At 30.4% G+C, this 25,639-nt stretch overlaps 7 protein-coding genes and 1 long non-coding RNA gene across 9 annotated transcripts; 5 read left to right on the forward strand and 3 right to left on the reverse strand.

Annotated features, from left to right (window-relative positions):
- The first annotated feature begins 18 nt into the window (after window positions 1–18).
- On the forward strand, window positions 19–1,296 carry LOC128389577 (uncharacterized). The gene is made up of 3 exons (XR_008325478.1): window positions 19–136; window positions 281–568; window positions 682–1,296. It is a non-coding gene; the product is annotated as an uncharacterized LOC128389577 (long non-coding RNA).
- An 837-nt stretch (window positions 1,297–2,133) lies between these two features.
- On the reverse strand, window positions 2,134–9,487 carry LOC128389559 (protein Skeletor, isoforms B/C-like). Its single transcript, XM_053349166.1, has 11 exons — window positions 8,994–9,487; window positions 8,390–8,548; window positions 8,055–8,127; window positions 7,510–7,618; window positions 7,258–7,423; window positions 6,947–7,019; window positions 6,285–6,465; window positions 5,495–5,597; window positions 5,006–5,148; window positions 3,282–4,163; window positions 2,134–3,205 (listed from the first exon to the last, which is right to left on the reverse strand). Exons 1-11 carry the CDS (start codon window positions 9,034–9,036, stop codon window positions 3,095–3,097), a joined length of 2,043 nt encoding a protein of 680 aa, XP_053205141.1. The 5' UTR covers window positions 9,037–9,487; the 3' UTR covers window positions 2,134–3,094.
- A 1,948-nt stretch (window positions 9,488–11,435) lies between these two features.
- Window positions 11,436–12,447, forward strand: LOC128389571 (transcription factor A, mitochondrial-like). Its single transcript, XM_053349181.1, has one exon. The coding sequence runs from the start codon at window positions 11,565–11,567 to the stop codon at window positions 12,303–12,305; it is 741 nt and encodes a 246-aa protein (XP_053205156.1). The 5' UTR covers window positions 11,436–11,564; the 3' UTR covers window positions 12,306–12,447.
- Window positions 12,448–12,612: 165 nt separating this feature from the next.
- LOC128389557 (DNA replication licensing factor Mcm6-like) lies at window positions 12,613–15,682 on the forward strand. Its single transcript, XM_053349164.1, has 2 exons — window positions 12,613–13,375; window positions 13,450–15,682. Exons 1-2 carry the CDS (start codon window positions 12,931–12,933, stop codon window positions 15,561–15,563), a joined length of 2,559 nt encoding a protein of 852 aa, XP_053205139.1. The 5' UTR covers window positions 12,613–12,930; the 3' UTR covers window positions 15,564–15,682.
- LOC128389567 (L-aminoadipate-semialdehyde dehydrogenase-phosphopantetheinyl transferase-like) lies at window positions 15,599–16,918 on the reverse strand. Of its 2 annotated transcripts, XM_053349176.1 has the most exons (2): window positions 16,319–16,918; window positions 15,599–16,228 (listed from the first exon to the last, which is right to left on the reverse strand). In XM_053349176.1, the coding sequence occupies exons 1-2, from the start codon at window positions 16,551–16,553 to the stop codon at window positions 15,684–15,686; spliced, it is 780 nt and encodes a 259-aa protein (XP_053205151.1). In that variant the 5' UTR covers window positions 16,554–16,918; the 3' UTR covers window positions 15,599–15,683. The 2 variants fall into 2 exon arrangements, with proteins under 2 accessions (XP_053205151.1, XP_053205150.1); XM_053349175.1 differs by having other exon boundaries at window positions 15,599–16,909.
- A 38-nt stretch (window positions 16,919–16,956) lies between these two features.
- LOC128389576 (LYR motif-containing protein 5A-like) lies at window positions 16,957–17,696 on the forward strand. Its single transcript, XM_053349187.1, has 2 exons — window positions 16,957–17,148; window positions 17,228–17,696. The coding sequence occupies exons 1-2, from the start codon at window positions 17,110–17,112 to the stop codon at window positions 17,432–17,434; spliced, it is 246 nt and encodes an 81-aa protein (XP_053205162.1). The 5' UTR covers window positions 16,957–17,109; the 3' UTR covers window positions 17,435–17,696.
- On the reverse strand, window positions 17,521–18,507 carry LOC128389572 (uncharacterized). The gene is made up of 2 exons (XM_053349182.1): window positions 18,347–18,507; window positions 17,521–18,250 (listed from the first exon to the last, which is right to left on the reverse strand). Exon 2 carries the CDS (start codon window positions 18,240–18,242, stop codon window positions 17,598–17,600), a length of 645 nt encoding a protein of 214 aa, XP_053205157.1. The 5' UTR covers window positions 18,243–18,250; window positions 18,347–18,507; the 3' UTR covers window positions 17,521–17,597.
- A 54-nt stretch (window positions 18,508–18,561) lies between these two features.
- Window positions 18,562–20,222, forward strand: LOC128389562 (uncharacterized). The gene is made up of 2 exons (XM_053349170.1): window positions 18,562–18,665; window positions 18,835–20,222. The coding sequence occupies exon 2, from the start codon at window positions 18,927–18,929 to the stop codon at window positions 20,187–20,189; it is 1,263 nt and encodes a 420-aa protein (XP_053205145.1). The 5' UTR covers window positions 18,562–18,665; window positions 18,835–18,926; the 3' UTR covers window positions 20,190–20,222.
- The last annotated feature ends 5,417 nt before the right edge of the window (window positions 20,223–25,639 follow it).

The raw sequence follows: 25,639 nt of genomic DNA on the forward strand, positions 1-25,639 counted from the left end.
TAGATGTCACCAGGTTTCTCTTAATCTAAATTCTAATTCAATTTTAATTTGACCAGAAATCTAATTTTAATTAACTAATTTCTAATTCTAATTAGAAATGGTTTCTTTTTAATTGAAACAATTTTCTCAAAATCAGGTAAGTCTTTGGTTTCTTTGGCAGTGGCCATTGGTATCTCTTTAGTTTCTTAGATTTTAATTTCTGTTTTAATTTCTGTTTCTGATTCTGTTTTTGTTTTTGTTTTGATTGTTGACTTATTGTTTTTAATTTGTTTCTATTTAGTTTTCTAGGTGAATAGTTAATTACAGAGATTAACTTGTAATATTAATCTCTAAGTATTGTTCTGACTATTAAGTTACAAATTAATTGGATTGGTAATCAAATCTTTCTATGGATCTCTTTGTGATTGTATTGATGCTGACTAATTATCAATTTAATTAGAATTGAATCTCAACTTGATCATTATGTTGAACTGATTCCTAATAATTTTGCTGCTTTCATCACACCAGATTAATGGTTGTTTCAGTTAATTGCAGAAACAAATGGCTTCCAATGAAATTAAAACAATAGGTAATTACATGTATTATTATTAATACAATCACTTATTTATTTATTTCAATTAGATTTGTAATAAGAAAATAAGACAATACGAGATGATTGACATTTTCTTTTCCGTTTTCTAGGAATCATTTCATTCAATTGTTTTATATTTTTCTCCAATTCCAGTTAAATTAATTAACAGACTGATATGGTTAAACGAAAACACTTGAGAAAATAATAATTGATGCTAATTTCTATTAATGGTGAATTCAAATTCAACTGCAGTAAAAACTCGGAACGATTTAACCAAATGGATTCAGTGAACATTGATAACAATCGTTGATTACAGTTTTGATTTAAAATGTCAACAAAATTAACATTTATTTACTGATTAGATTGAAATTAGTGTCAACTAATTATCTAATATCATCTAATCATTAAGCTGACCTTCAATCTGGTCACCAAACAAATCGTAATCATAATAACAATATTAACAAACATGTACATAGATGTAATCATTTTGTCAATAGTTGACTGATTTTTCAGTCAATTAAATTAGAGAGAAATTGACAATTAACTGAGAAAATTGAATTTTCCTTAATTAACAATCCTTAATGTCCATTTGAAATGAAATTAACTCCAATCAATTAATAACAAACCTCAAACAAATACAGAATGATTAACATTTCCCAATTTATAATAGAAAAGTTAAATCAAACCAACTAGCAAATTAACAATTAAATTTAATTCACCTTGAATTATCTAACAAATTATTCAATTCCTGTAAATCCAAATTATCTAATTGCTTAAAAGTGATATTAATTTCCGATTAACCAACAAGAAAAGTAAATTAAGACTAATCATTTTTCACCGCAATTTATATTCATAAAATTTGATCATTTGTGTACATTGTTTGGTTATGATTAACAAAATTTAGCCAAAAAAAGGTTAACAATCAAGTGATCATAATGAAAAAGATACTTAATCACAATTTAAATTACGAAGTCGAAGCGAAAAAAAATTAATACGAATCTAAATCAACTCAAAGTGACCTGATCATTGGTCTGAATAAGAGTCACACGGAAGTTTAAGAGAGCGAATCAAATTAGTTAGTTGATTATTATGATTGTGATTAAAACCGATTATTGTTTAACTGTAGTGAGATATAAATATAACAATTTAAGTAGATAGACAATTAATTGTGTTGTTTAAATGTTAATCAGTTGACTGTTAATCCAACTGTTAAAAAATAACAAACCAATGTGTCCGTTGTTGCTTGTTACTGTTAATTGTCCGAATCAAATGAGAAACCAAATGACCTCAACTGATTAATAAATAGTGACAATTAAGAGTGAAAAATATTGATACCTGAATACTGAATCAACTAATCAATTGATTGTTTGTAAACGGTAAATTTTAGTTAACTTGTCACAATCCAAACTTTAGTGACAATTAAATTTGTAACCATTGGCGCAATTATTATGTTTATTGCTAACAATTAATTGTTTGTTTTTTAATCATTATCTTTTCTGACGGATGTTAATTAACTAAATTAGATGACAATCAATTTGTTTTTATCAACGGAAGATGAAAATCCTTTATTTTGATCAACATCCGTTGAAATTTTCAGCAAAAGTTTGTTAATCAAATGATTAGTTTTCAATTTCAATTGATGAGAAAATTTGATTTTAATTAATTTTTTTATTATTTCTTTGATTTTTTTTTTCGACAATTAATTATATTATTTAGTAAATTGTGATCAATTTCTGGCTCTTTCGTCTTGCTCGTCTTCCTATTTGGCATGAGAGTTTTGAAGGAAAAATTGTCAACTTGAAGAAAAAGGTTAAAAACAAAAGGTTGATGATGATGATGATGGTGATGATTAAGATGAAAATGGTGATGAAATTAGATGATGATTACTGTTATGATGATAGTTGTGTGCTGCTAGATGATGATGATGATGATGACGATGATGATACGAATCTTGGAACGGTCTGTTTATCATTGAAATGACCATTCCCTTGAGACAAACATTTTCCTTGTAACAATCAAGATTCAGTTGTCATCCCAAGCGAGACCAACGGGTTAAAAGTCATAATTAAAACTTGAGGTCACTTTGAGATGGTCAGTTTTGTTAGTGGTTCCTTTGTCTTCTAGTTGATCACTTGTGTTTACAGTTATTTCAACTTAATCCATGATTATTATTAATCTCATGTTGATTGTTTTCATCACACACACACACACACACACACACGAATTTAATTGATTTGAATGTTGTTCATTTGTTAACATGAATGATTTGATTACTTTTGAATGATCATCTTGATGATGGTGATGTTGATTGTTTCATCTCTTGTACTTTCCATTCATTCTGAGTGTTGAGTTGATTGCGATCCGATTTTGGATCCATTTAATTTTGGAGATGTATGAAAATGTACATAGTTAATTGTATTAATATTTACGTTTATCCAAATTATAAATTAATTAAAAGTGAAAAAATAACTTTATCATTTTCATTGTTTAACTTTTATACTAAATTTCGTTGGTGGTTCGTAATTAAAGTAACAATAACACTGAGATTAGAATGGCAATTAAACTTATACTGTTGGTGAGTTTCAAACTTGAGCTAACTAAGATTTTCCATCCAAGGTTCCGATGAGTGTAACACTATGATTAAAGAGCAGAAAAACATTAGAAAGACAATTAAAAAAGTGGTTAATGAGATGGTAATTTAGTAATTTACCTGATAGTAAACAACATCCGGAGTTTTATCATCAGGAGTCCATGTAAAAATGGCCGGACTTCCGGGTTTACAGTCTAATCGAAGTGTTTCTTTATATTCTTCAACGGAATCAACTTCGTTTGCTCTATCAATACCTGATCGGTGTTTCCATTCACAGTAACGACCAGCACCCGGATTGGGATCAGGACCACCTCGATTAAATGTAACCCCAGCGAATACCCGATGACCTGGAGTATCAAGAATCGATGGATCTTGACCTCCACCTCCTTCACGATTATCGGTAATATAAAGTGGATGATATTGGGCTTGGTTTGATGGGTCATTTCCACCTTCGACAATGAAGGTGTAATTTTTACCTCGTTGAACAACAATCTCTGGAATTAATTTACCGTTAATCCACCAAGCAATTCCCCAGGATTGAAGACCTGTAATCGCTGTGTAACCCCGATCACCTCCAGCGGGTCCAATTTGTGCTCGTAAAATGGTTGTATCTCTTATCCTATCCTGTTTCCATGCTCTCGATTTAATTGGCGATCGAACGGAACTTGAGATAAGATTATCGGTATTAAGAGATGAACAGTTACGATTCAAAGGAATCTTATTGAAAGCAATTCGTATCGGTAGATCGGTAGCTCGAGTATATTTAATATTATGATAAGCGGTTTGACGACGAGAATTGACCGGCCCAATAGCGGCCACAATTGTCGCATATTCATCAGGTAAAATTTCCTGATCAGCATTTGGATCACCGGTTATTATGTTTCTCTTGTAAATCGACTTGAGGTAACCATTAAGATAATTACCAGAGATCATGATTAAATCTTGTCTTCCACCAAGAGTTAAATCATCTGGACAAGCTCCAGAATAAGATTGAGGTGCACACTGAGGGATAACAAATGAATATGGAATAAGTTAAATTGTAGAAATTCAATCTTCCTGATTACCGAAAATAAATCATTCCAATTAATGATTATAAAAGAAAAAATCATTTTCCTAGTTGAACATCAAAGGAAAATTAAAAATACGGAAAACAAGATATGATTTCGAGTTGATTGTTAATCGACAAAAGATACTCATTGAATTAACCTGAAAGCTTATTAATTGGGTAAAGTTAATTGTTCAAATTAGCAGGAAAAAAAATGGTTAATCACAATTAGAAAAGAAAAGAATTGATTATTCAAGCAAAATCTTTTTCGCCATCTATCAACCATTTGATTAATTTTTCCAAACGAATTCATGTTTTCTATTGAATATCACTTTCCATTTTTTACCTTCCCTTTAACTGTCAACAATTATCATTTGCTTGGATAAACCTCAAGCAATCAAGAGAAATATAAAAACAAATTAACAAAAAAGATCAGCTAAAGATAAATTGTCAAGCTTGTAAATGACGATTAACTGGATTCATGATGATGATGAAAAAAAAATATGAATTCTCATTGATGAATTATCATTTTTTTCCTACAATATAACTTTCAACTGATATTCTGTCCCATTCAGATGAATTTTTAATTGTTAATCTCTTATTGTTAATAGTTAATAACTAATTTGCTGAGTTTTAGCTCAATAATAATATTGAGGCAGGGAAAATAACGAAACGCAATCAATTTTCAATAGATTGATAATTATCATGATAAACAAATTTGGAAGTTTTCACTTTCAAATGTAATAGGAAGGGAGTTAACTAATTGTATTAGATGTTAATTGTTGAGTATATTGATTACCTGAGATTTGTGTTTCAGTGTGTAATCAACAACTTGAACTGAACTTGTTAAGGTGTCGTAAAAAGTTACGGCAACATCGGCACCAATCATTTCAGGTCGTTCTGAACTTCCGCTCAAACCAAAGGCCAAATATTGATTAGGTTCTGTTGAAATTGATTTAAGAAGATGAAAAGGAATAGAAGAAGAAGAAAAAAAAATACAATAATAAGTAAACTAATCAGTAAATTGTTAAGGTTTAACAACTTTAAGAAATTTCAAATTTCCTTCCAATTGTTTCACAATTAAAAGTCAAACACAATCGCAAGTCCAATCATGTTGAAATTGTGAAGGAAAAAAAGTCAAGTAAGTTAATTCTTGGTAACTTTAAACACTAACAATAACAATTTAAGTGATCAATTTAAGATTCTTAATTGTTTATCGGTTATCGATAATCAATCAATATTGATTTGATTCTCAATTTATTGGAAATATTGTAATAATGATACTTACCGACTTTTCCTTCGAGCTGGAAAAATATCTCTTGATCTCTAACTTCCCAACTAATTTGCATTAATCCAGGGAAAATAGTTAAACAACTCATAAAGGGTTCTACCTATTTAACAGGAAAGAGAGAAAATCAAACAATTAACCAACAATTAACAATCAACAACAACAAGAAACTCCAAAACTTTACTCTATTTACATTGTAATTTCAGAGGGAAAATATCAATAAATGTCTAATTGTTACCTTTTAATACTCAATGAAAAAACAAACAATCGCTAAACAATTTATATAATGTTAATTTGTCAAATTCTGATCAATTGTAACAATCAATTAACAATAATAGTATAATGGTGATGAATTAATAAAAAAAAAGGTGAGTATTTATAGTTTTGATTTGATTGTGACGAGAGGTGAGTTGATTAGCACGCGAGAAAAACTCTCAATCAAAAAATGGTTTATAAACACATCAACAATCAATTGATTGTGAGATAATCAGAATAACAACCGGACAGTTTATATCTTATTGAACTGATTGAATGAGGTGTTTATTATTAAATTGTTTAAAATATATTAATAATCTGATAGTTGATGAATTTAAAAAAAAAAGGTTGACCAATGGACCTTGAATTTTACGATATCAACACAATATAATTACACTCAAATATCGTTGATTTAATAATAGTTAAGTTTTTTTTTCTAACTATTGTTGTTTCACTTAATCAACTGACGACAGGGATTAAAATGGATTATTATTAATAGCAATTAATTGGAAATAATCGTGATTAGTTAACTTACTTTGCTCTCAAGGAAAACATAATCAGGAGGAACATTGAGATTCTTGGGAACCCGAACATTACCGAAATCTTCCCGATAAGTTATACAATAAAGTCCGAACCAATCGATATCCATTACGGTCAATCCTCGAGGTAAACGAAGCCAAACATCAGCACCAGAATAACCATGAAGCTTTTCCAAGCTGAGATTAAATTGATTACAAATAATTAGCTGATTAGTATAAGAATAATATCTCAATATTTCGCAAAAAAAGTGTAATATTTTCAAACGATTATTACTACGATTGGACCTTCAATAAGATAACTGAAGCGTGTTAGTCAATTGCGTGAGTTTGGTACTAAATTGTACTCGATCTACGTTTGTTTATCTTTTTTTTTCTTGTTCGAAACAACAACAGCAAAAAAAACTATCACTTATTACACAGTGTGTATGTTAGAATTGGTAACAATTAGTAATAGAAAGACTCTAATTAACTTCGACAGGTTCGTTGAGGTTAACTCGGTTTTCCCATTCGAAGTAAGTAAAAAAATATGAATACTTTTAGCGTTTGGAAAATGCGTCAATTGATTGACTTTTAGATTCAAGGTTAATTGTTAGGGCCTAAGAGACGCAGTTAATTATGTTTCTTTGTTAATGATAATTTTATATATGCATTCATTTACCTGTTCGTTTCATCGGGAACCTTTTGACCTCTTGGATGTGGTTTAGCGCCAGTTCCAACCAAAAAGAAGGCATCTTGATTGTTACAAAGAATAAGGTAAAAGGTTATAATTAATAATAAGGTTTGTCTCTTTTTTATTTGCTCGTTTTTAGGTTGACCAAAGTGTTTTTGGTCACCAAGCCAAACAATCAACATTTCGTGTGAGTGTTACGAGAGCAAAGGTGTCTCTCTCTCTCATTTACATGAAGATACATGTAAATGTGTAGGTTCGAGTTGAATTGAATTGATTTGAATTGAATAAGAATCATTTACCTGGAGCTGCTCCGTCATAATAAAGATTCTTGATGAACAAAGTTTTCGCATCCATAATGATCACCGCTGAAGCGCTGGTTCCATGAGCTAAACCTCTAATAGGTCCAAGGTTAAGAGGTTTGGGAGGTTCAAAGTTGGCAGGTATTTTAATATGTCCAAAATCAGCCTGAAAAGAAATAATTAAAAGGTAAACAACAGTTTTAATTAATAATAAGAATTGATGAAAGAATAACAAAAGAAAATGTGACTCACTGTAAAGCTACGACACCAAATCGAAATCCACCTAATGGATTGAAGTGTCCGACCTTTGGGTAGATTAAGTAGAACATTTTGATTGGAATACCCTTTAAGAACAGCATATCTGTGAAACAATTAAGAAAATTAGTTAATTCAATTGCGAATTGCCACTAATCGAGTCTTTGGTTTTCGTTGTTTTCAAATTTTGAACAAAAATTCACTTCATCATCTTCGAGCTTGAATTTGCTAATCAGATCTTTGATTGTCTCATTTTGGTTCTCATTTAACGTTAATTTAATTGATCTAAACTAATCCAATTAATTGTAATCATTTAAATTCACTTTCTTTTGTAATTTTTCTCGTTTGTTTCCTGGATCTTTTTCCATGTTTGTTTTCAATCCCACGGAAATTTGGAGATTTGTGTTCAGCTTGAAACGGAAATGTAATTTTCGTTCAATATATTTTTCAACCATAAAGATTAACCTTCGAGAGTTTTACTACGTTGATAATTTCATATTTATATTAATCACAATTAAGGGTAATAATCAAGGTTAACTAACCTTCCAAGTGAATCGGGAATGATGAAGCCGTTTATATCTGGCGATTGAGAGGAACCAGCCCAAAAATATGCATCTGAAAATCAACAATTAGCTTATTAATATGAGTCTATTTTTAACTATCTCTCCATAGATAATTATAATTAAAACTAATTGCATTGAGCCTATTGTCTAAACTTCAAAGATATTGATTGATTGTTCAGTTAATATCTCTCTATATTTGGTCAATAATAATCGAATCAGTGATTTTCTCAATGGTTGATTATCATTTAATTGGTACTATGTGTTTGCTATGGAGAGAACTTTTGATTTTCTCTTAATTGTTGTGATTAAATTACCTGGTCCAGCTCCGTCGTAAGAAAAGTCTTCAATGAAAATCGCAGTTTCATTGACTGCATACACTTTTCCTTTCACCGAATGAACTGAATTCGGTGATAAACTCCCAAGATATTTTCCATAATAATGTGGAGCATGATGTTGTCCCGATGAATTGTAAACTGAAAGGAAATTAAGTTAATTATAAAAAGAAACGTTCAATTTAACACCCAATTGAATCACGAAATTTTGAAGAGAGAAAAAATCAAGACCATTAATCAAGATTCAGTTTCATTTGATTCTTTCAATAATATCAATAATCATCTTCTAATCAATTTACGATCATCATGATTTAATCTTCCTCTTATTCATGATGAATTGTTATTATCAATTGCATACAATTGGAAAGTCTAATTGTAATTAACTTTCACCCAATAATCAATGAAAACCGCTGAAAAAGATTCAAAAATTAAATACTAACATCAACTTGTTTTCTGTGCTAAGGTCAACATGATTAACTAATTGTTAGTTGATTGGCCATAAAATTATCAGGAAACGTTGATTCAAATTGTGTGTTTAGTTTTTGAAATATTAAATTTTAGAAAATGAAAAGAAAATTTTACTTACAATTAAGCGAAGCAATTAAAAGAAGAATCAACAATTGAAACATAATTAACACCAATAAATAGCAAATAGTTAATCGAGCAACAGTTTTGGGTAAAAATGATTGATTGTTGGGCTGATGATCAGTTTTAATTGATGTCTCTGGGCACCAATTAGATGCCTTTTTGCCAAATAATAGATTCACTTTAGATTAACAATTAACTTTCAGGAATAAGAAGAAAAAGAAAATTGATTAAAAACAATCAACGAACAATTCCAAATGGTTAACAGTTAAAATCCATCCAGAGGGTTATCAATTATGTGAACAATTAACAAATTAAAATTAAACCATGGATATTAAACACACAATCAATCACAGAAAATCACAAGTCAATTGATTAACTTAATCATGATAAAATATTAATCACAATTAACGGTAAATGAACAAAAAAAAAAGTTGAAGACCTTGTGGTTACACTGATTGTTAAAAGGTAACTAAGAAAGTTGAGTTAATTTTGACAAAATGTGAAAATGAAGATAATCATGATAGAGAATCAAGTGAGCTGGAAGATAGAGTGAGAAGGTGAGTGAGTGAGTGAGTGAATGAGTGAGTGAGTGAGTGAGAGAGAGGGAGAGAGTAATTAACTTGTTCTACTTGGATTTTTTTCTGTTGATTTTTTGGGCGGACTTAATTTCGACTTGATATCAACACAATTAACAAACTTTTTCAATTAAACGATTATTTTTGTTTAAATTTTTATTAAAGCTTCAACAATTAACTAATGATAATTCATTAAACTCGCTAAAAATATCATTCTAATTCATTGATTGTTAATCAAACATTGAATTTTTTTTCTTCTCTCGCTAAGAAAAAAAACTTAATTATTTTACTGTTATTCAAAGGTGGACAATTTATCATCCTTGTTGTTTTTTTCATCATCAACAGTATCATTATCATCATTATGATTATAATCATAATCTTGATTCTGAGCTGGTTCAGTTAATTTCTTGTTAATTTCTTCAAGTTGAATCTTTTTTTTCCCTACAATCAGCTGACCATAACAATCTCTCAGTATCATCATCATCATCATCATCATCAGAGTAATTATCTTGTTCATGATACTGATCATCATTAATTTATTTTAATATTTTTCTCTCTCATCTTCCTTAATCATCAGCATCTTGGACACTTGGTCATTTCATGTCCATCGTTAAGGTAAAAATGTTAACTACAACTAATTTAAAGTGGATTAAATTTACTCATCCATTGATTAGAAGCGGGATAAGGATGAAGGTGGATAAGGAAGAGGATTAATCCTCATGTAGATTAGTCAAAATAAAAGGGGTGGTAATTGTGGGAGGATAATTAGTTGATTCAGTTGTTGATGAGTTTTTGATTTGCTTCGATTAATTCATATTCGTATTATATTAATGATTAAATTAATTTCTCTCGAAACGCTTTCATCTCATTCTATTAATATATTTAAGTTTTTTTTTCTTCTATCACAAATTGTTTGTTAAATTATTTACAATTAACTTGATTGTTACAGTTAACTCGATGATTATCAATTTTGTCCAACCTTGATGTTTATACTGTTTTATTTTTATCTCTCTCTCTTAACAATTAGATTAATTAATTGACACTTTGCTTTCACTTTTTCTCACCAACAAAAGTTTTAATTGTAATTCATTAAATTTTAATCAATTTAATCAACGAGTTTAATAGTTTCACCATTAAATTGCTCATGTATTTGTATATTAAATTTGATCATTGAAAAGTAGACGAAATATTAATTAATTGGTCAAATGAATTCTTAATTGTAACAATTTAGTGTAAATCATTTTGTTGATTTCTTTCAATTAAAAAATTAACAACTTTTCACCTAAAAATAAATTGCTCTTGTCCAACATTTAATTAGATAATACAATTGATTAATATTTTAACTGTAAGAAAAACAAAACAATTAACTTTTGCCAAATCAATTTTGTAGTAACTTATTGGTTAATTAATTAATTAATTGTTACAATTAGAAATTAATAAAAGTTTTCTTTTGATTTTCGTTAATTGTATGAGGTCATTAATCGTTTCTGTTTGTTAATTGTGTTTAATGGTATTAAGATTAACAGCAATAATTAAACAGATTAGCTAACATGTCATGATGATCAGACTAATTGGTTGTAATTAAATGGACAACAAAGTTGGACAATTAATTAATTTAGAAACAATTAACTTGAAGATAAAATAAGTTCACATTTAACTGTTTGAATCCATTTTCTTTTTTTATTACTATCATCAAGTAACTTATTATATCTAAATATTTGATATTCATTTGAATGAGTTAATTGTTTAATTAGTCCAATGATTAAAATCTAAATACAATTAAACAATTTTACCGAAAATTAAATTATTTCCAAGTTTTACTTTTCTTTTGGAGAAACGAATCTGTAATATATTAACTTTCCCTCAAAGAGAAACATGTTGACAGGATTTTGTTTTTTTCTCGGAGAAAATTTAATTTAATTGTAATTATATTATTTGTTTATATTTTTTTTTCTTCTTTTCTGACTTTCTTTTTGTTAATTAGTTTTATCACCATGGCTTTTGTCACTCGTAATTTACGATCTCTTATAATGACTTCCAATCAGATACGTTTTTTTGGTCTCGGTGAGTCGACTTCAAATACAACAACAAACCAAAGTACAACTACTGGACTTGAGTCTAAAGTATCGGCATCGGCTGTTGGTAAGGCTCGTCGTGAGGCCTCTTCTACCTCGATTAAATTGCCTTTTGATTTTAATGGTATTCCTGAGAAGCCTAAGTTACCTCGAAGTCCGTTTAACATTTATTTTGACCACAGATATGAAGAGATGAAAAAGGATAACAAAGAGTTAAAGAAAAATGATGCCAAAAAGTTGATCGAAGAGGAATGGGATAAATTGGAAATGAAACAACCTTATGAAGAGCTTTCAGCTAAAGAACATCATGAATATAAGGATAAGAAACAAGTTTACACAGAATTTGTCACCCGAAAGATAACAATTAAAGAGATGCTGGTTGTCTTGGATGCTTTTAGTAAGATGCAAGTTCAAAAAGCCAAAGAGGCAAAAGCAGCTAAACCCAAAAGACCCGTTTCAGCTTATGGTTTGTTTCTTAAAGATTATACTGATCTGGTTAAATCGTCAGGTTCTGATGCACCAAAGATGCCAGAAGTCGCCGAGAAATGGAAAAATTTATCTCCCTATGAGAAAGAAAAATATCAAACTAGATACGAGAAACTGAGAGAGGAATCAATTGAAGCTCGAAAACAATGGAAACTTGAACAAGGAAAAGCATGAAAATCTAAAAACCTATTTCTCCATCTTTTTTTTTGATACACACTTATAGAAGAAAAAACATAAAAAACCCTCTTTGCATTTACAAAGAATCATAATTACCTCTGAAAAATAATAAAAAAACTTTCGTAGTTCCTAAAAAAAATACATTTAGATTAATCTCCGAATGCAAAAATTATTCTTTAATTAATCTCATTAAAAAAAAGAAAATCACTCAATTCGAAATTGGCGCTTCTCTTTGATTCGCTTCTCTCGGTGTGACAATTAGTCTTTCTCTCCACTCTTTTAGCGCCAAAATGAACAAAAAGCTTGGGTGTTTTTCTGTGAGACTTTAAACATTAAAAGGACAATTAACTTGATCAATTTTATTAGTAATTGTTTTATATTATCAATTTACAATTTGTGTTTTAATTGTTCTCTGGTATTGGCTGATTATCAATTTCTTCTGCTCAACTGTTGTCCACTTTTGAAAAGATCGATTAATTTTTGTTTCTCTTTTTCTTTTTGTGAAGAAAATTTTTCCCTTCTGCTTTGTGTGTATACACTCATTGTGTGTTTTTATTGTTTCGTCCATTTTATTTTATCATTTTTCTTTTCTTCTTCGTTTAAAGTAATACAATAATTAATCATGGATGTTGCTGATACTATTATTGGTCAGGCAATTCAAGTAAAAGATGACTTGGCTGAGAAAGTTCAAAAATTGTTCAGAGATTTTCTTACAGGTTATTCTGATGATCCCGATTCGGATAAAGCTAAATATGCCGCTGATGCTTATAATCTGCTTAGTCCAGATCGAAATACACTTTATGTTGATTTTGAAGATGTTCAAAAATTTGATCCTGCTCTTTATTCAACTATTTTGGAATTTTATTATCGTATTTATCCCTTTCTTTGTCGTGCTCTGGTTGCCTTTGTTAAAGATGAAACTCTTAGGGATAAAGATGAGGTAGAAACTAAACAGATCCGAGATGTTCTTAAGAAAGATTTGTTCGTCGGTTTTTACAATGTTGCCTTACAGATGAAAATTCGAGAATTAAAGACCAACTCAATTGGAGCTTTACGAAGAATTTCAGGTATAATTGACAATTTTTTATTCTCTTTTAATCTTTCCTATAATGTTCTTTGTTCTCGTTCTATTGAATCATAGGTCAAATTATTCGAACACACCCTGTTCACCCCGAACTTATTAATGGTACATTCGAGTGTCTTGACTGTGGAACTGAGGTTCCAAATGTTATTCAACAATTTAAATTCACCCAGCCCGTTATTTGTAGAAACAATTTGTGTGCCAACAGATCAAGGTTCAAACTTGTTCTACACAAATCTCGTTTTGTGGATTTTCAAAAGCTTAGAATCCAAGAAACTCAAGCTGAAATACCTCGAGGTAGTATGCCCAGAAGTTTAGACATTATCTTCCGTGGAGCCGAACAGGTTGATTGTGTTCAAGCTGGTGAACGATGTGACTTCATTGGTTCCTTAATTGTTGTTCCTGATGTTTTACAAATGTTCACTGCTCAGGCTGGAGCCATCAAAACTGAATCTGGCTCTGGTGGTAATCGTGGTAATGCTACATTAGGTGATGGAATCTCTGGACTGAAAACTTTGGGTGTGAAAGAAATGACCTACAAACTTGCCTTCTTGGCCAATTGTTGTGTTCGTGAAGGAAGTTCTATTCCCGCTGCTATGGAAGAATTACAAAAAATTGAAGAAGAAAAAAATCAAGAGAAAAATCATCTCAAAGATTCCGATATGGAAGAAATCAGAACTATGGCCGCTGATAAACGATTATACGACGGACTGGTAGCAAGTTTATTTCCATCTATTTATGGTCACGATGACATCAAAAGGGGTTTACTTTTACAGCTTTTTGGTGGTGTTGGTAAATTTACCGAAGAAGGTACTCATTTAAGAGGAGATATTAATATTTGTATTGTTGGTGATCCAAGTACAGCCAAAAGTTGTTTTCTCAAGTTGATCACCGACTCTGCTCCTCTTAAGGCAGTTTATACCAGCGGTAAAGCTTCAACGGCTTCTGGTTTAACCGCCGCTGTTGTCAGGGATGAAGAAGGTGGTTTTGTGATTGAAGCTGGTGCATTGATGTTAGCTGATCGAGGTATTTGTTGTATTGATGAATTTGACAAAATGGATATTCGTGATCAAGTTGCTATCCATGAAGCAATGGAACAACAAACAATTAGTATTGCCAAAGCGGGTGTTAAAGCTACTTTGAATGCTCGAACCTCCATTTTAGCTGCTGCCAATCCGATCGGTGGTCATTATGATCGTTCAAGAAGTTTAAGGAACAACTTGTCCCTCTCTCTACCTATTATGTCTCGATTTGATCTTTTCTTTGTGCTTTTAGATGAGGCCAATGAAAGGACTGATTATGAGGTCGCCCGGAAGATAGTTGACATGCATGCGAATGCTTTTGATGATGTTGACGAGGCTGAAACTACAATTTACTCACTAGAACAAGTTAAGAAGTACATAAAAGAAGCCAGAAAAATCGCACCAAAAATCACACCCGAAGCTGAACATGAAATGGTTGAGACTTACAAAACTTTGAGAGGTGATAAAGGTGCACTTGCAACTGGATTCGCTGGAAGTGCCAAACAATCATGGAGAATCACAGTAAGACAATTGGAATCTCTAGTTCGATTATCTGAAGCCCTCGCCAAACTCCATTTCTCCAGTGAAGTGACCATTAATCACGTCAGAGAAGCAGCTCGATTACTTAATAAATCAATTGTTCGAGTTGAACAACCTGACATCTCTCTTTTAGATGAATCAGTCGCAGCTCCGGTGGAAGAAGAAGAAATGGAAGAGGAAATAGCAGACGATGACCAAGTGGCACCAAAATCTATCCGATTGTCTCACGAAGAGTACATTAAGATGGCCAACGCGTTTGCGACCAAATTACGTCAAGAGGAGGATCGAAGAGAATCAAGAGGAAGAAGAATCGATGAAGATGGACAAGAATCACCAGAATTCGAAGAGAGAATGGACCAAGGAGATGAAACTGTCCACCCACCTCAAGACGATTATCAAGGAATGACCAAATCAAGTTTAATCGAATGGTACTTGGAAGGTCAAGAATATGAAGATGAAACCGAATTGGTGTCCAAAAAGTTACTCTGTGAAAAAGTGATCGATCGTCTTGTCAACATCGATCGAATCTTAATTTCTTTAAAAGGAGCAGAATCAGAATCAGATGCTGACACTGTTTTAGTTGTTCATCCAAATTTCGTATGTGAGGATTAAATTTATCTACTCAAATGATTTTAAAACAACAAAAATCAACATTAATTTGATAAATTGTATCATCAAATTCATCGCATTTAATTTTACAATAAACAAAAAAACTAATTCCAAAGGAGCAATTTAAACATGTCTACCCTCTTCTTTGTTATTATATTTAACCCAAAAATCATCGGTAACAACTACATGAACATTTGGATTGATTAGTTGATTAAATTGTACAAATTGGAAAAAATTGTTAGTTGATTGTTGACGAAAACAAGTCAAATCATCTGCAGAAAGAGCCACAGAAATGAAATGATTACCATCAATCAACGATTCTTCAAACATCCAATTGTTGGACAAAAGACCATCATGATTAACCAAAGTATCATTGACAATTTGATTAATTGGAACATTAATTGTTGGACAATTAAACTGAATACGACGTAATTCATAACCGATTCCAATTGCTTTCGCTTTCACAAAACTTTCCTTCAAGGCCCAAAAGCGATGAAATCTATGTAATGGACTTTGATTAATTGTCATTGGATCTTGAGATTTAATTAACTTCCATTCTTGCGGAGAAAATATTCTCTCCATTGTTTTAAAATATTCATCAGTTGATTGTTGATTTGATTGTTTAACCTTCGAAATATCAACACCAATCTTATCGATTGAATCAGCAGCTAGAACACAATAATCACCATCATGAGAGATGTTGAAATCAAAAGGTTCACCATCAGTTAATTGTAGTTGATCAGGTAAAATTGGTTTACCTTTGTCAGTCCTTCTGAATGAAACTTGATCATAATGAATATCCAAACAATCAGAGACACATCGACGTAACATTAATTGTCCAATCAAGGCAAGTTTAACGTCTTTCTTGTAAACGAAATTAAATATTCTATTCCTCTCTTCCTCTTGAATACAACTTAAAGCAATTAAAAGATCATCTTTAGTTGGAAACCATCGATGACAATTAAAAATCCAACGTAAACTATTTCTTTTCATGGTAAATCCGTTGAGTTGAATAAAATCTTATAAATAGTAATCGATTAACTAACCAACTCTCATTTAAATCGAGTTGAAGTAATCACAAAGATATTGAGAACAAATTTTTACAAAAAAAATCAAATTGACATAAATTCATTTGATTAAAAACAACGGAGACAATCAATAAATCACAATCAAAATCACAGAAAACAAAACATCAAACATTTGAACAAAAAGAAACTCAATCAGCTGATGATAAACAAATCGAACCAATTAAAGGTAATTTGCTTCTCTTTAAAGGAAAATAAGTGATTAACGAATTTAAATTGAACTTCCTTGTTCCATTGAATCAATTAGAAACCAGGTAACATGAACATTTAATCACCAAAACAATTAATCAAATTAAACGATCAACCAAAACTTAAACTGATTCTCCGCTGGTGGCGAGACCTGGACGCAGAATTTATAACTACAATGATTAGATTCTTGAAAAATTATCTTTTTTTGTTTACAATTTAATTACGTTTTAATTGTTTCACTCGCTTTGATTTTTGTTAATTTCATTTCTGTTAGGATGTCACAAAGAGCGAAGGTCCTGGATTTGTACAAAAGAGTAAGTAGTCAATGTTAATTTTTCTGTTGTGAGCATTTAGAGAATTAATTTTTTTTTGTTTCTTCATTTTGTTCAATAGCTTCTCTATATGGGAATTGAATGGCCTCAGGGTTTCACTCATTTTCGAGATCGATGTAAACGTTCATTTCTCAATAATAAGGATTTAAATGATTCAACAGCGGTTGAAAAGTGTCTCCAACGTGGTGAATATGTGATCAAAGAGATTGAAGCTTTGTATAAGCTTAAAAAATATCGAGCACTTAAGAGAAGATATTACAAAGATTGAATATTTTTCTATGTGTGTGTAGTTATTATCACTTGTTGATTATTAATTGATTGACCGAGTATTTACTTCATGAGTTTTGAAATATCCGTTCAAAATTATAAATCTTACTTTTTCATGTATTTACAATTGTAGTTATTTTTAAATATATAACAAAAGAAGTTATTTACATCAAGAGATCCATCAATCTGCTTCTTTGAAGTTCATTGATATTTAACTTTTTACCACCATTACCACCTTTTAATAAAAAGTTTAATTGTTTCAATGTGTCTTCGTGGTTGAAATTTTCAATCTTTTTCGTCTTAATTACTGGAACAACCTCGGGCTTGTCTTCGACAACAGGTTTTGGTTTAGGTTTAGGTTTCGATCTTTTTCTTGGCATTACTGTGGCTCCTGAGTTTATTATCGCTTCATTTTGTTGCTGTTTCTCCAAGACTTTGGCCAAGTTTGATCCGAGCTTATTGATTAATATTGATTTCTTGCAAAATCTACAGATTAGAAAATAATATTTCCTTTTAACTCTTTTTACTTTCTTGGTACGAATTTTGAGCTTCCTTCTGACACATCCACAAAATTTACATGTTCTCGGACAAGCAAACTCTTTAAATCCAATTTCTTTCTGGTAGTCATTTTTTTCCTCATCAGCCCAAGTTTCCGTAAATTTATCCAACATGTAATGGTGATATTTATGGTAATCAGAATTATTACCAGCCTTTGAACTAATCACTTCTACCAGTGAATTTAAATATTGTCGATTAAAATCCGGCAATTCGTCTATTTCCAGATCACTTGAGTCAAAATCTTCCACCATTATGGTAACTACACATGAAGAAGAAAACAAAAAGCAAATCAAACACATAGAAACACCAAACAGATCATTTATTTGAAACAAAACGAATTTGGTTAAAGAGTTACCTTAAATCGAACAAAAAATAAAACAACTTCGAAAATATTGCAAATTAAATCAATAATTAAACGAAAAAAACACCAAATCAAATCAAAAAGAAAACAAAATGTGTGAATAGCTGAACCATGAGAACAAAATTTTTCTATTTTCACCTTAGAAATTGTTACCATGGAAACAGAATAGAAAAAATTGTCGAGTAGATTTACTGTTTCCCTTGAGTGATCAATGTGCTCCTAAAAATAAATGAAATTAGTGATTAAAACTGAAAAAAATTCATAAACCTGTGAACATTGTGGCCACTTTAACACCCGATACAACATTTAAAAGGTTCGTAATTAAAAATAATAATAATAATAATAGTAAAAATGACTAAAAATACATTGACTACAAATACATTGACTACAAATACCATGACTTCCGTAAGGAAGATGAACTTCCGTTAATATTAAACAACCACAATCTAATAAATTACCAAATCTTCTTTCTTTATTTACAGTACAAAGTGTAATTAAATCAACTTAGATTATACTTTCATCAAAATTAACAACTAATATTATTAGTGATCCTAAATTTTCACTTAAAACAAAAATGGACCCAATTGATGATTATGATCTTCTTCCACAAGAGGAACGACTAACAAAACGATTAGCTCTCTTTAAAAATTACAAATTGGAACAATTTCGGGAAGAGTTAATTAACTGGCCAACATCTAAAAAACAACAATATATCAACGACATTACCATATTAATTGACCCGGTCCATCGAGAAACATATAAAATTGGTCGCAACAAATGGTTTATGTTATGTGCATTTAAAAAAGCAATGGAAGCTGATCTTGAACCCAAAGACCAACAAGTTATAATTGAACAAATACCTGAAATCATTGAAAATTTCCAACCATCACCTTTAAATGAACAATCTAATATTATTATAGATCCTATTCAATCATCAATAATATTAGAACCAATATTGGAGTTTGAAATTGCAAATGACATGGAACAGCATACATCAAATAAACGAAAATCGGACCAAGAAATTAAGAATATAAATTCAAAAAGACTGAATAATAATCAATCACTGGAAATACCGTCAACTTGGTTACCATGGACAAATAACCTAATGAAACCAATGGCTATTCTCACATGTGACTCTTCACACGAAGCTTTATTTGAACAAATAGTCAACTTAACAAACGAAGGTGAATTATTATTGGAAATGGTAAATGGAATTCACAAAACAAAAAATGGAGTGAAAATCATTTGTTTTGATAATGAATCTTTAAACAACTCAATTAATAATATTACTAATATTATTAATAATATCAAAATTGATAAAATTAAACCCAAACTACCAAAGATAAAGATACAACGAGTTCCATTTAAAGAATCAACAGCCGAAACCATTCTAAACAAATTAATCTCAATGAATCCATTTCTCAGAAATGAATTTACTTCAGTTCATAGATTATTCATTGATCAGAAAGGCTCAAAAGACATCATCCTGAATGTTTCACCGGCAGTAAGATCATTAATTCAAGAAAGAATGGGCTTAATCAACGCTGGACTTTCATCAATCAGAGCAAAAGACTTCTTTGAAATAGCTTATTGCACAAATTGTCATGAACTAACACATTACAAAGGCTCTTGTTCAAATCAAACCCGATGCCGATTTTGTGGTGGTTCACATTCATTCAAATTTTGTGCAGAAAAATCAAATAAGGAAAAAATTTGCTGCTCTACCTGTGGAATCAAAGGCCACTTTCCGATTACCTCTACTTGCTTACCATTTATGAAAAAAATTGAAATAGAAGCAAGTAAAGTAGAATTTTCTTACCAATATTTAATGTTCTAAATATAATCAAATTGAGATTTCTTTTTTTCCTCACAGAGGTTTTTTTTTTGATATCATCTCTTTAAACAATGAATACAAGTAATATTATTATTTGTTAACAAAATCTTTTCAAAATAAAACTGTTCACAATCAGAAATTCAAAACAAAATTCTTCACAATCAGAAATTCAATCAAATTATCTAATATTAATGGATACAAATAATAATAATAATAATAATATTGATCATTGTTCACCTTCCTCAGGCCGATGACGCCGTGGATGTTGACTCAAAACAGCAACTCGTAATTCATAAGAAGCTTCACCAAACTTGGTTCCAACAGGAATAAGATTAAGATCACCTCGGGGATTAACTTTATCCAAGAAATCAGCAAGAGTCTCAAATTGGCGAATTGACCAATGCATAGATAAAGCCAAATCAAGTTCATCAGGATTTTTATTCTTTGAAATACCAATAATCCTCATCACCTCATCAATAGTCGCCTCAGGCTTAAAATGATAAACAATTCGCTCACCAGCAGTTCGAACAGCTAATTTAATTTTACCTTGAACACGAAAATTAGCAGCTTGATTACCATTATTAGAATAAACTTGACACTTGGTTCGAGCAATAATATTATTAAGAACTGGTCGGGTAGCCTCAGTAATATTAATATTATTAATAATATTAAACGGCCGAACAGCACCAACAGTAGCTACTCGTTGCTTACATGGAGCACAATGAGTTACATATTCATTAACATCCATTTCAATAGCACATCTTGGACATCGAACAATGATTTTAGAATGAATAATTCGCTCGATGATACCTGGTCGACGAAAGTATGGAGGTCGAAAAGTAATCATACATTTCTCATTAGGACACTTGGTGATTGTCTTTCCACTATACTCAATAAATTTCAAAGTGTTGACACTCCAGGCCATGGCACAAGCTTCACAAAAACAGCCTTGACAAAAATCTTGATTATTACCACCATCATGAAAAACAGAACGAGTTGTAATATTACGACAAATACCACAAACTAGTAATTCCATAAAATCAGGACCACTACAATAATCAACCTTAATCTTCATAATTAATAATAATAATATTATTATTACTATTAACAAAAACGAAAATGAAAATCACAAAACAAAAATCAAAACAAGAGTTTAAAGTAAATCAAATGAAAGCAAAAAACAAAGTGAAAAAAACCGCGAACAGCATCACCTTTTTATCACCAGGTAGCGTTTAAAGCCAATTTAGAATTAAAAATTAAAAAATTCGATTCTGAATACATGAAAAAAAATTCATTTTCCGTTTCCGTTTATCATGTTTTCATGGCTTTTTAAATTTATTCAAAATGGCGACTACCATTTAAATTTAAAAAGCGAAGTCTCATCTCTTGAACAACTAATAGCTATTAAACCAAATCCTTCAACTTCTGATCTAAAAAAATTAAATCTTTCTCGAACAACAATTATTAATATTATTAATTTGTGCACAGTGAATTGGTTAGACGAACCAGCAAATATTGATAATCATCTAGACTTCACAATTAAAATATTAAACTTGTTAAAAAACAGTGAACAATTAAAGGGATCAAATGATAGTTTAACATCAATTGACTCAATTTTTGACTCTCTAAACATCCAATTAACAAATCAACCAAGTGAAAAAGTAACTGTGCCTGAAAAGAAAAGAAAAAGAAAAAACTCAGATGATCAACAAGAAATTAAACTGATTGAATTTTGGTATGAAAAAATAATAATATTATATTCAACTGAACAATCATTGAACATCATTGAAAAAATAGTAAACACACAATTAATTTCATCAATTAAAGGTCAAAAAAGTGCTCGATATCAACTCCACTTAATTCAACCAATTCCACGATTAATATTATTGGAACTACTTGGATTGGAAACACAAGATATATTAATAATAATACCAAATTGGGAATGGCTTGTGATTACATCAAATAAAGAAGACCTAATAGATCAACTACTAAATGAATTAGAATCAGAAGATACAAATGACCAATTCATATTTCAAAAGAAACATAAAGACTCATCATTCCTAATACACATATTCACCAATGATCAAGAATTCATATCCAAAGTAAAAGAAAACAAATGGTCAATTAATATTAATAATAATCAATTGCCGATAACGAAAAGACCATCTTATAAACTCTGTGATAAGTGTCTACATATCTACAATGGATTCCACGCTAAATGCTACGATAATTCATTATAATTGCTGTGGTAACATAAAAGAAGCCCAAGAACTCATTGATAAAATCATCGCCAATTCAAATTTCATTTTATCATTAAATGAATACGCACAAACAATCAGACTCCGATACAGCAATAACCCAAATTTCTGGTTCTCAGAATACTCAATGTTGGCCTTGTCACCAAACCTCATTGGTAAAGAATTACATAATAATAATAATATTATTTGTATTCTTATTGGTGATAAATTACAAATCTCATCATCTTATAACCACAAGAAACACAAATCTTTTTGGCCAGAATTTATAAATACACATTCAAATGATTACAACAAAATAATATGTGCCGACTTCAACCATCAAGATAAATTATGGTCACCAATTAATGATTCAAGTACTAATACACCACAATTTCTATTCAAGAATTGGACCTCAGCAATAGAACCATCACCAGATAAACCAACATTCACGAGAGGTAAAGGTAGTTGGATAGATGCAATTCTAATATCAAAATCAATCAAAAGTAAAAAATATGATGTAATCAACATGGGTAAAAAAGATCATTCATTACTAATAGCAAATTGTGATATCCAAATGGAAAAAATGAAAAAACTCCACCAAAACAGAAGAGTAATCAAAATAAATAATTGGAACTGTCGAATTGAACCAATGGAAGATGAAATATTAACAAAAGAAAGTTCAATCATTCGAAATTGTAACAAGATTATGAAATTTCCAAACAAAAATGGCCAATGGATACAAGTACCAACTTCTAAATTATCAAATGGTCTCAGAAATCTCCTTCGAAAAAGAAACAACCTGAGGAAAAAAATCAAAAAAATAATATTAATAATAATATTAGTGTTACACTCGCAGCAATTGAATCAAGAATCAATCATAAACTCTCAAAAGCTCGAACACCAACAAACTATTATCACTTACTGGGAAACTCGAAAAAAATTTGGAAATTTATCAACAAAAAATTAAGAACAAAAGAACGAATCATACTAAACTGCTCAGATGAAGAAGAAATAATATCATTTAAAAACTCAATTGATAATCATCTGAAAAACTTCTCAACAAACAAACCAAACTTTAAAGATCCACCAAAAAAACGAACATCACAAGGCCTAACCAAAGAAGAAAAAATTGAAATCAAAAAATGGTGTACCAAAGGAAAGAAAACATCAAGCTTCGATGCTGACGACTTCACATGGAAATCATGGGAAAGATTTACAAAAAACAACACAAATATTATTATTAATATCATTGACGAAATAATGAAATTTAACCACATTCCAAGTTGTATAAGAATACTAGGTGTTGGATTCGTACCGAAACCGGACGGTAAAACTGCACGTATGGTAAAAAGCCCAAACTTTCTATTCAGAATAATTGATAAAATACTAGCAAATCGTTTACAATCAATCATTGACAACATCTTATCACCAAATACTCAATATGGATTCTTGGTAAACCAATCAAGACAAAAGTTCTGGTTAGACTCAATACAAGAAAAAACTAATCAATATCTACAAATCGACTTATCAAAAGCCTTCGATGAAGTTGATCCATCACTTGCACTAATACAACTGGAAAAAACCCAACCACAATTGGCAAAAATATTAACATCTTTTTGCGGAGAACGATGGCTAAGAATTAATATTAATAATAAAATTCTTTATTGCAAAGAATCAACAGCTCTTATGCAAGGAACATCATGCTCACCTCTTCTATTTAACCTATCATTGGATATAGCAGTTAGACAATTAAAGGGAAAAGACATAAAAATTAGATGCTTTGCTGATGATATTTGCATCCCGATAATTGGAAAACATAAAAAAGAAAAACAATCAACTTTAAACCAAATTGAAAAAGAGATGGAAAAGATAAACTTAAAAATTAACGCTCAAAAAACCAAATTAATAAACAAAAATGATCATACATTTGAATTAGTTGGAATATCAGTGAACATGCCGTTCAAAGCAAAAACAAGTGAACAAATAATCAGACAAGCAATCAACTCAACAGAATCACAATTCGTCAAATCAAGAAAATTAATACCCTACCTCCCATGCCAATTAAGAAAATTATTATTGGAATCAATAATAAATCCAAAACTTTACCGTATTGGATTTTCATTTGCCATCTCTAATAATATTGCTCTTAATTACTCTAGACTTCAACAAATAATACACAAGACAACAATGAATCTCATGGGGACAAGGGGAAGTGGTCGATGGTCAAATTTACTTAAATTTAGAGCCAACTCAATATTGGACAAATTATTACATGATTTCTTGCATTACATCATCACCGAAGAAAAATGGGACCTGATAAAAGACAAAAACCATCAATTGCCAAAATATAAAATATTAAAAATTCCATATCATTCAGAAGCCGTTCAATGGAAACAACAAATCATCAAGGATTGTAAATGTACCATGGAGATAAAAATCTCAAATATAAATCAATGGTTAAATATAACAATAGATAATAATAATATTATTATTGCTAATGTTAAAGTTTATCGACATCCCACTCAACAAGTTACCCTTATACGTGCAATGGAAGCAATAATCACAACACTCCAACAAAAATACTTAAATCACCTACCAATTGACACAATCTTCAACTCATTATCAACATTAAAATACTCAAGATCTAACATCGATATACTCGCAATAATATGCTCAAATAATCTAAAAAGTTGGACATTTTGCTTCAAAAAATGGATAAAAAACTACACATCAAACCAAAATGCAAAAATTCATCGATCAAATTGGATAACAAGAATCGAATTAACAAATCTAATCAATGAAAAAATACAAATAATAAGGAATGATGCTTGGAAAATGGAAAACGACTTTCTCAACTTATTCATACCAGAAATAAACAAAAAGACGACAATACCAAAAGAAATAATGAAATTAATACCAAAAATTAATAATAGACGAAAATTCTTATGCTGTAACGAAAATCAATCAAACTGGCCTCTTCATGTCTTCACTAAAGAAGATCACATCAAAGGAATAACCAAACAAGAACTAAATTGGTCATGGTCATTGAATGAAGACGAACAACAAAAAAAGAAAAAAATTTCTATTATTATTAATATTATGAATGAAATTATAAATACTCACAATTTAATTTGTAAAAACGATATAATTTTTCTGTAACCCTAGATGGCAGTCCGCCATGGGAGGTGATCAGGTTAACCCATATGGGAAACCACG

Source organism: Panonychus citri, unplaced genomic scaffold, assembly GCF_014898815.1.
Source record: "Panonychus citri isolate SS breed McGregor unplaced genomic scaffold, ASM1489881v1 Contig00108, whole genome shotgun sequence".
NCBI classification, from domain to species: Eukaryota; Metazoa; Arthropoda; class Arachnida; order Trombidiformes; family Tetranychidae; genus Panonychus; species Panonychus citri.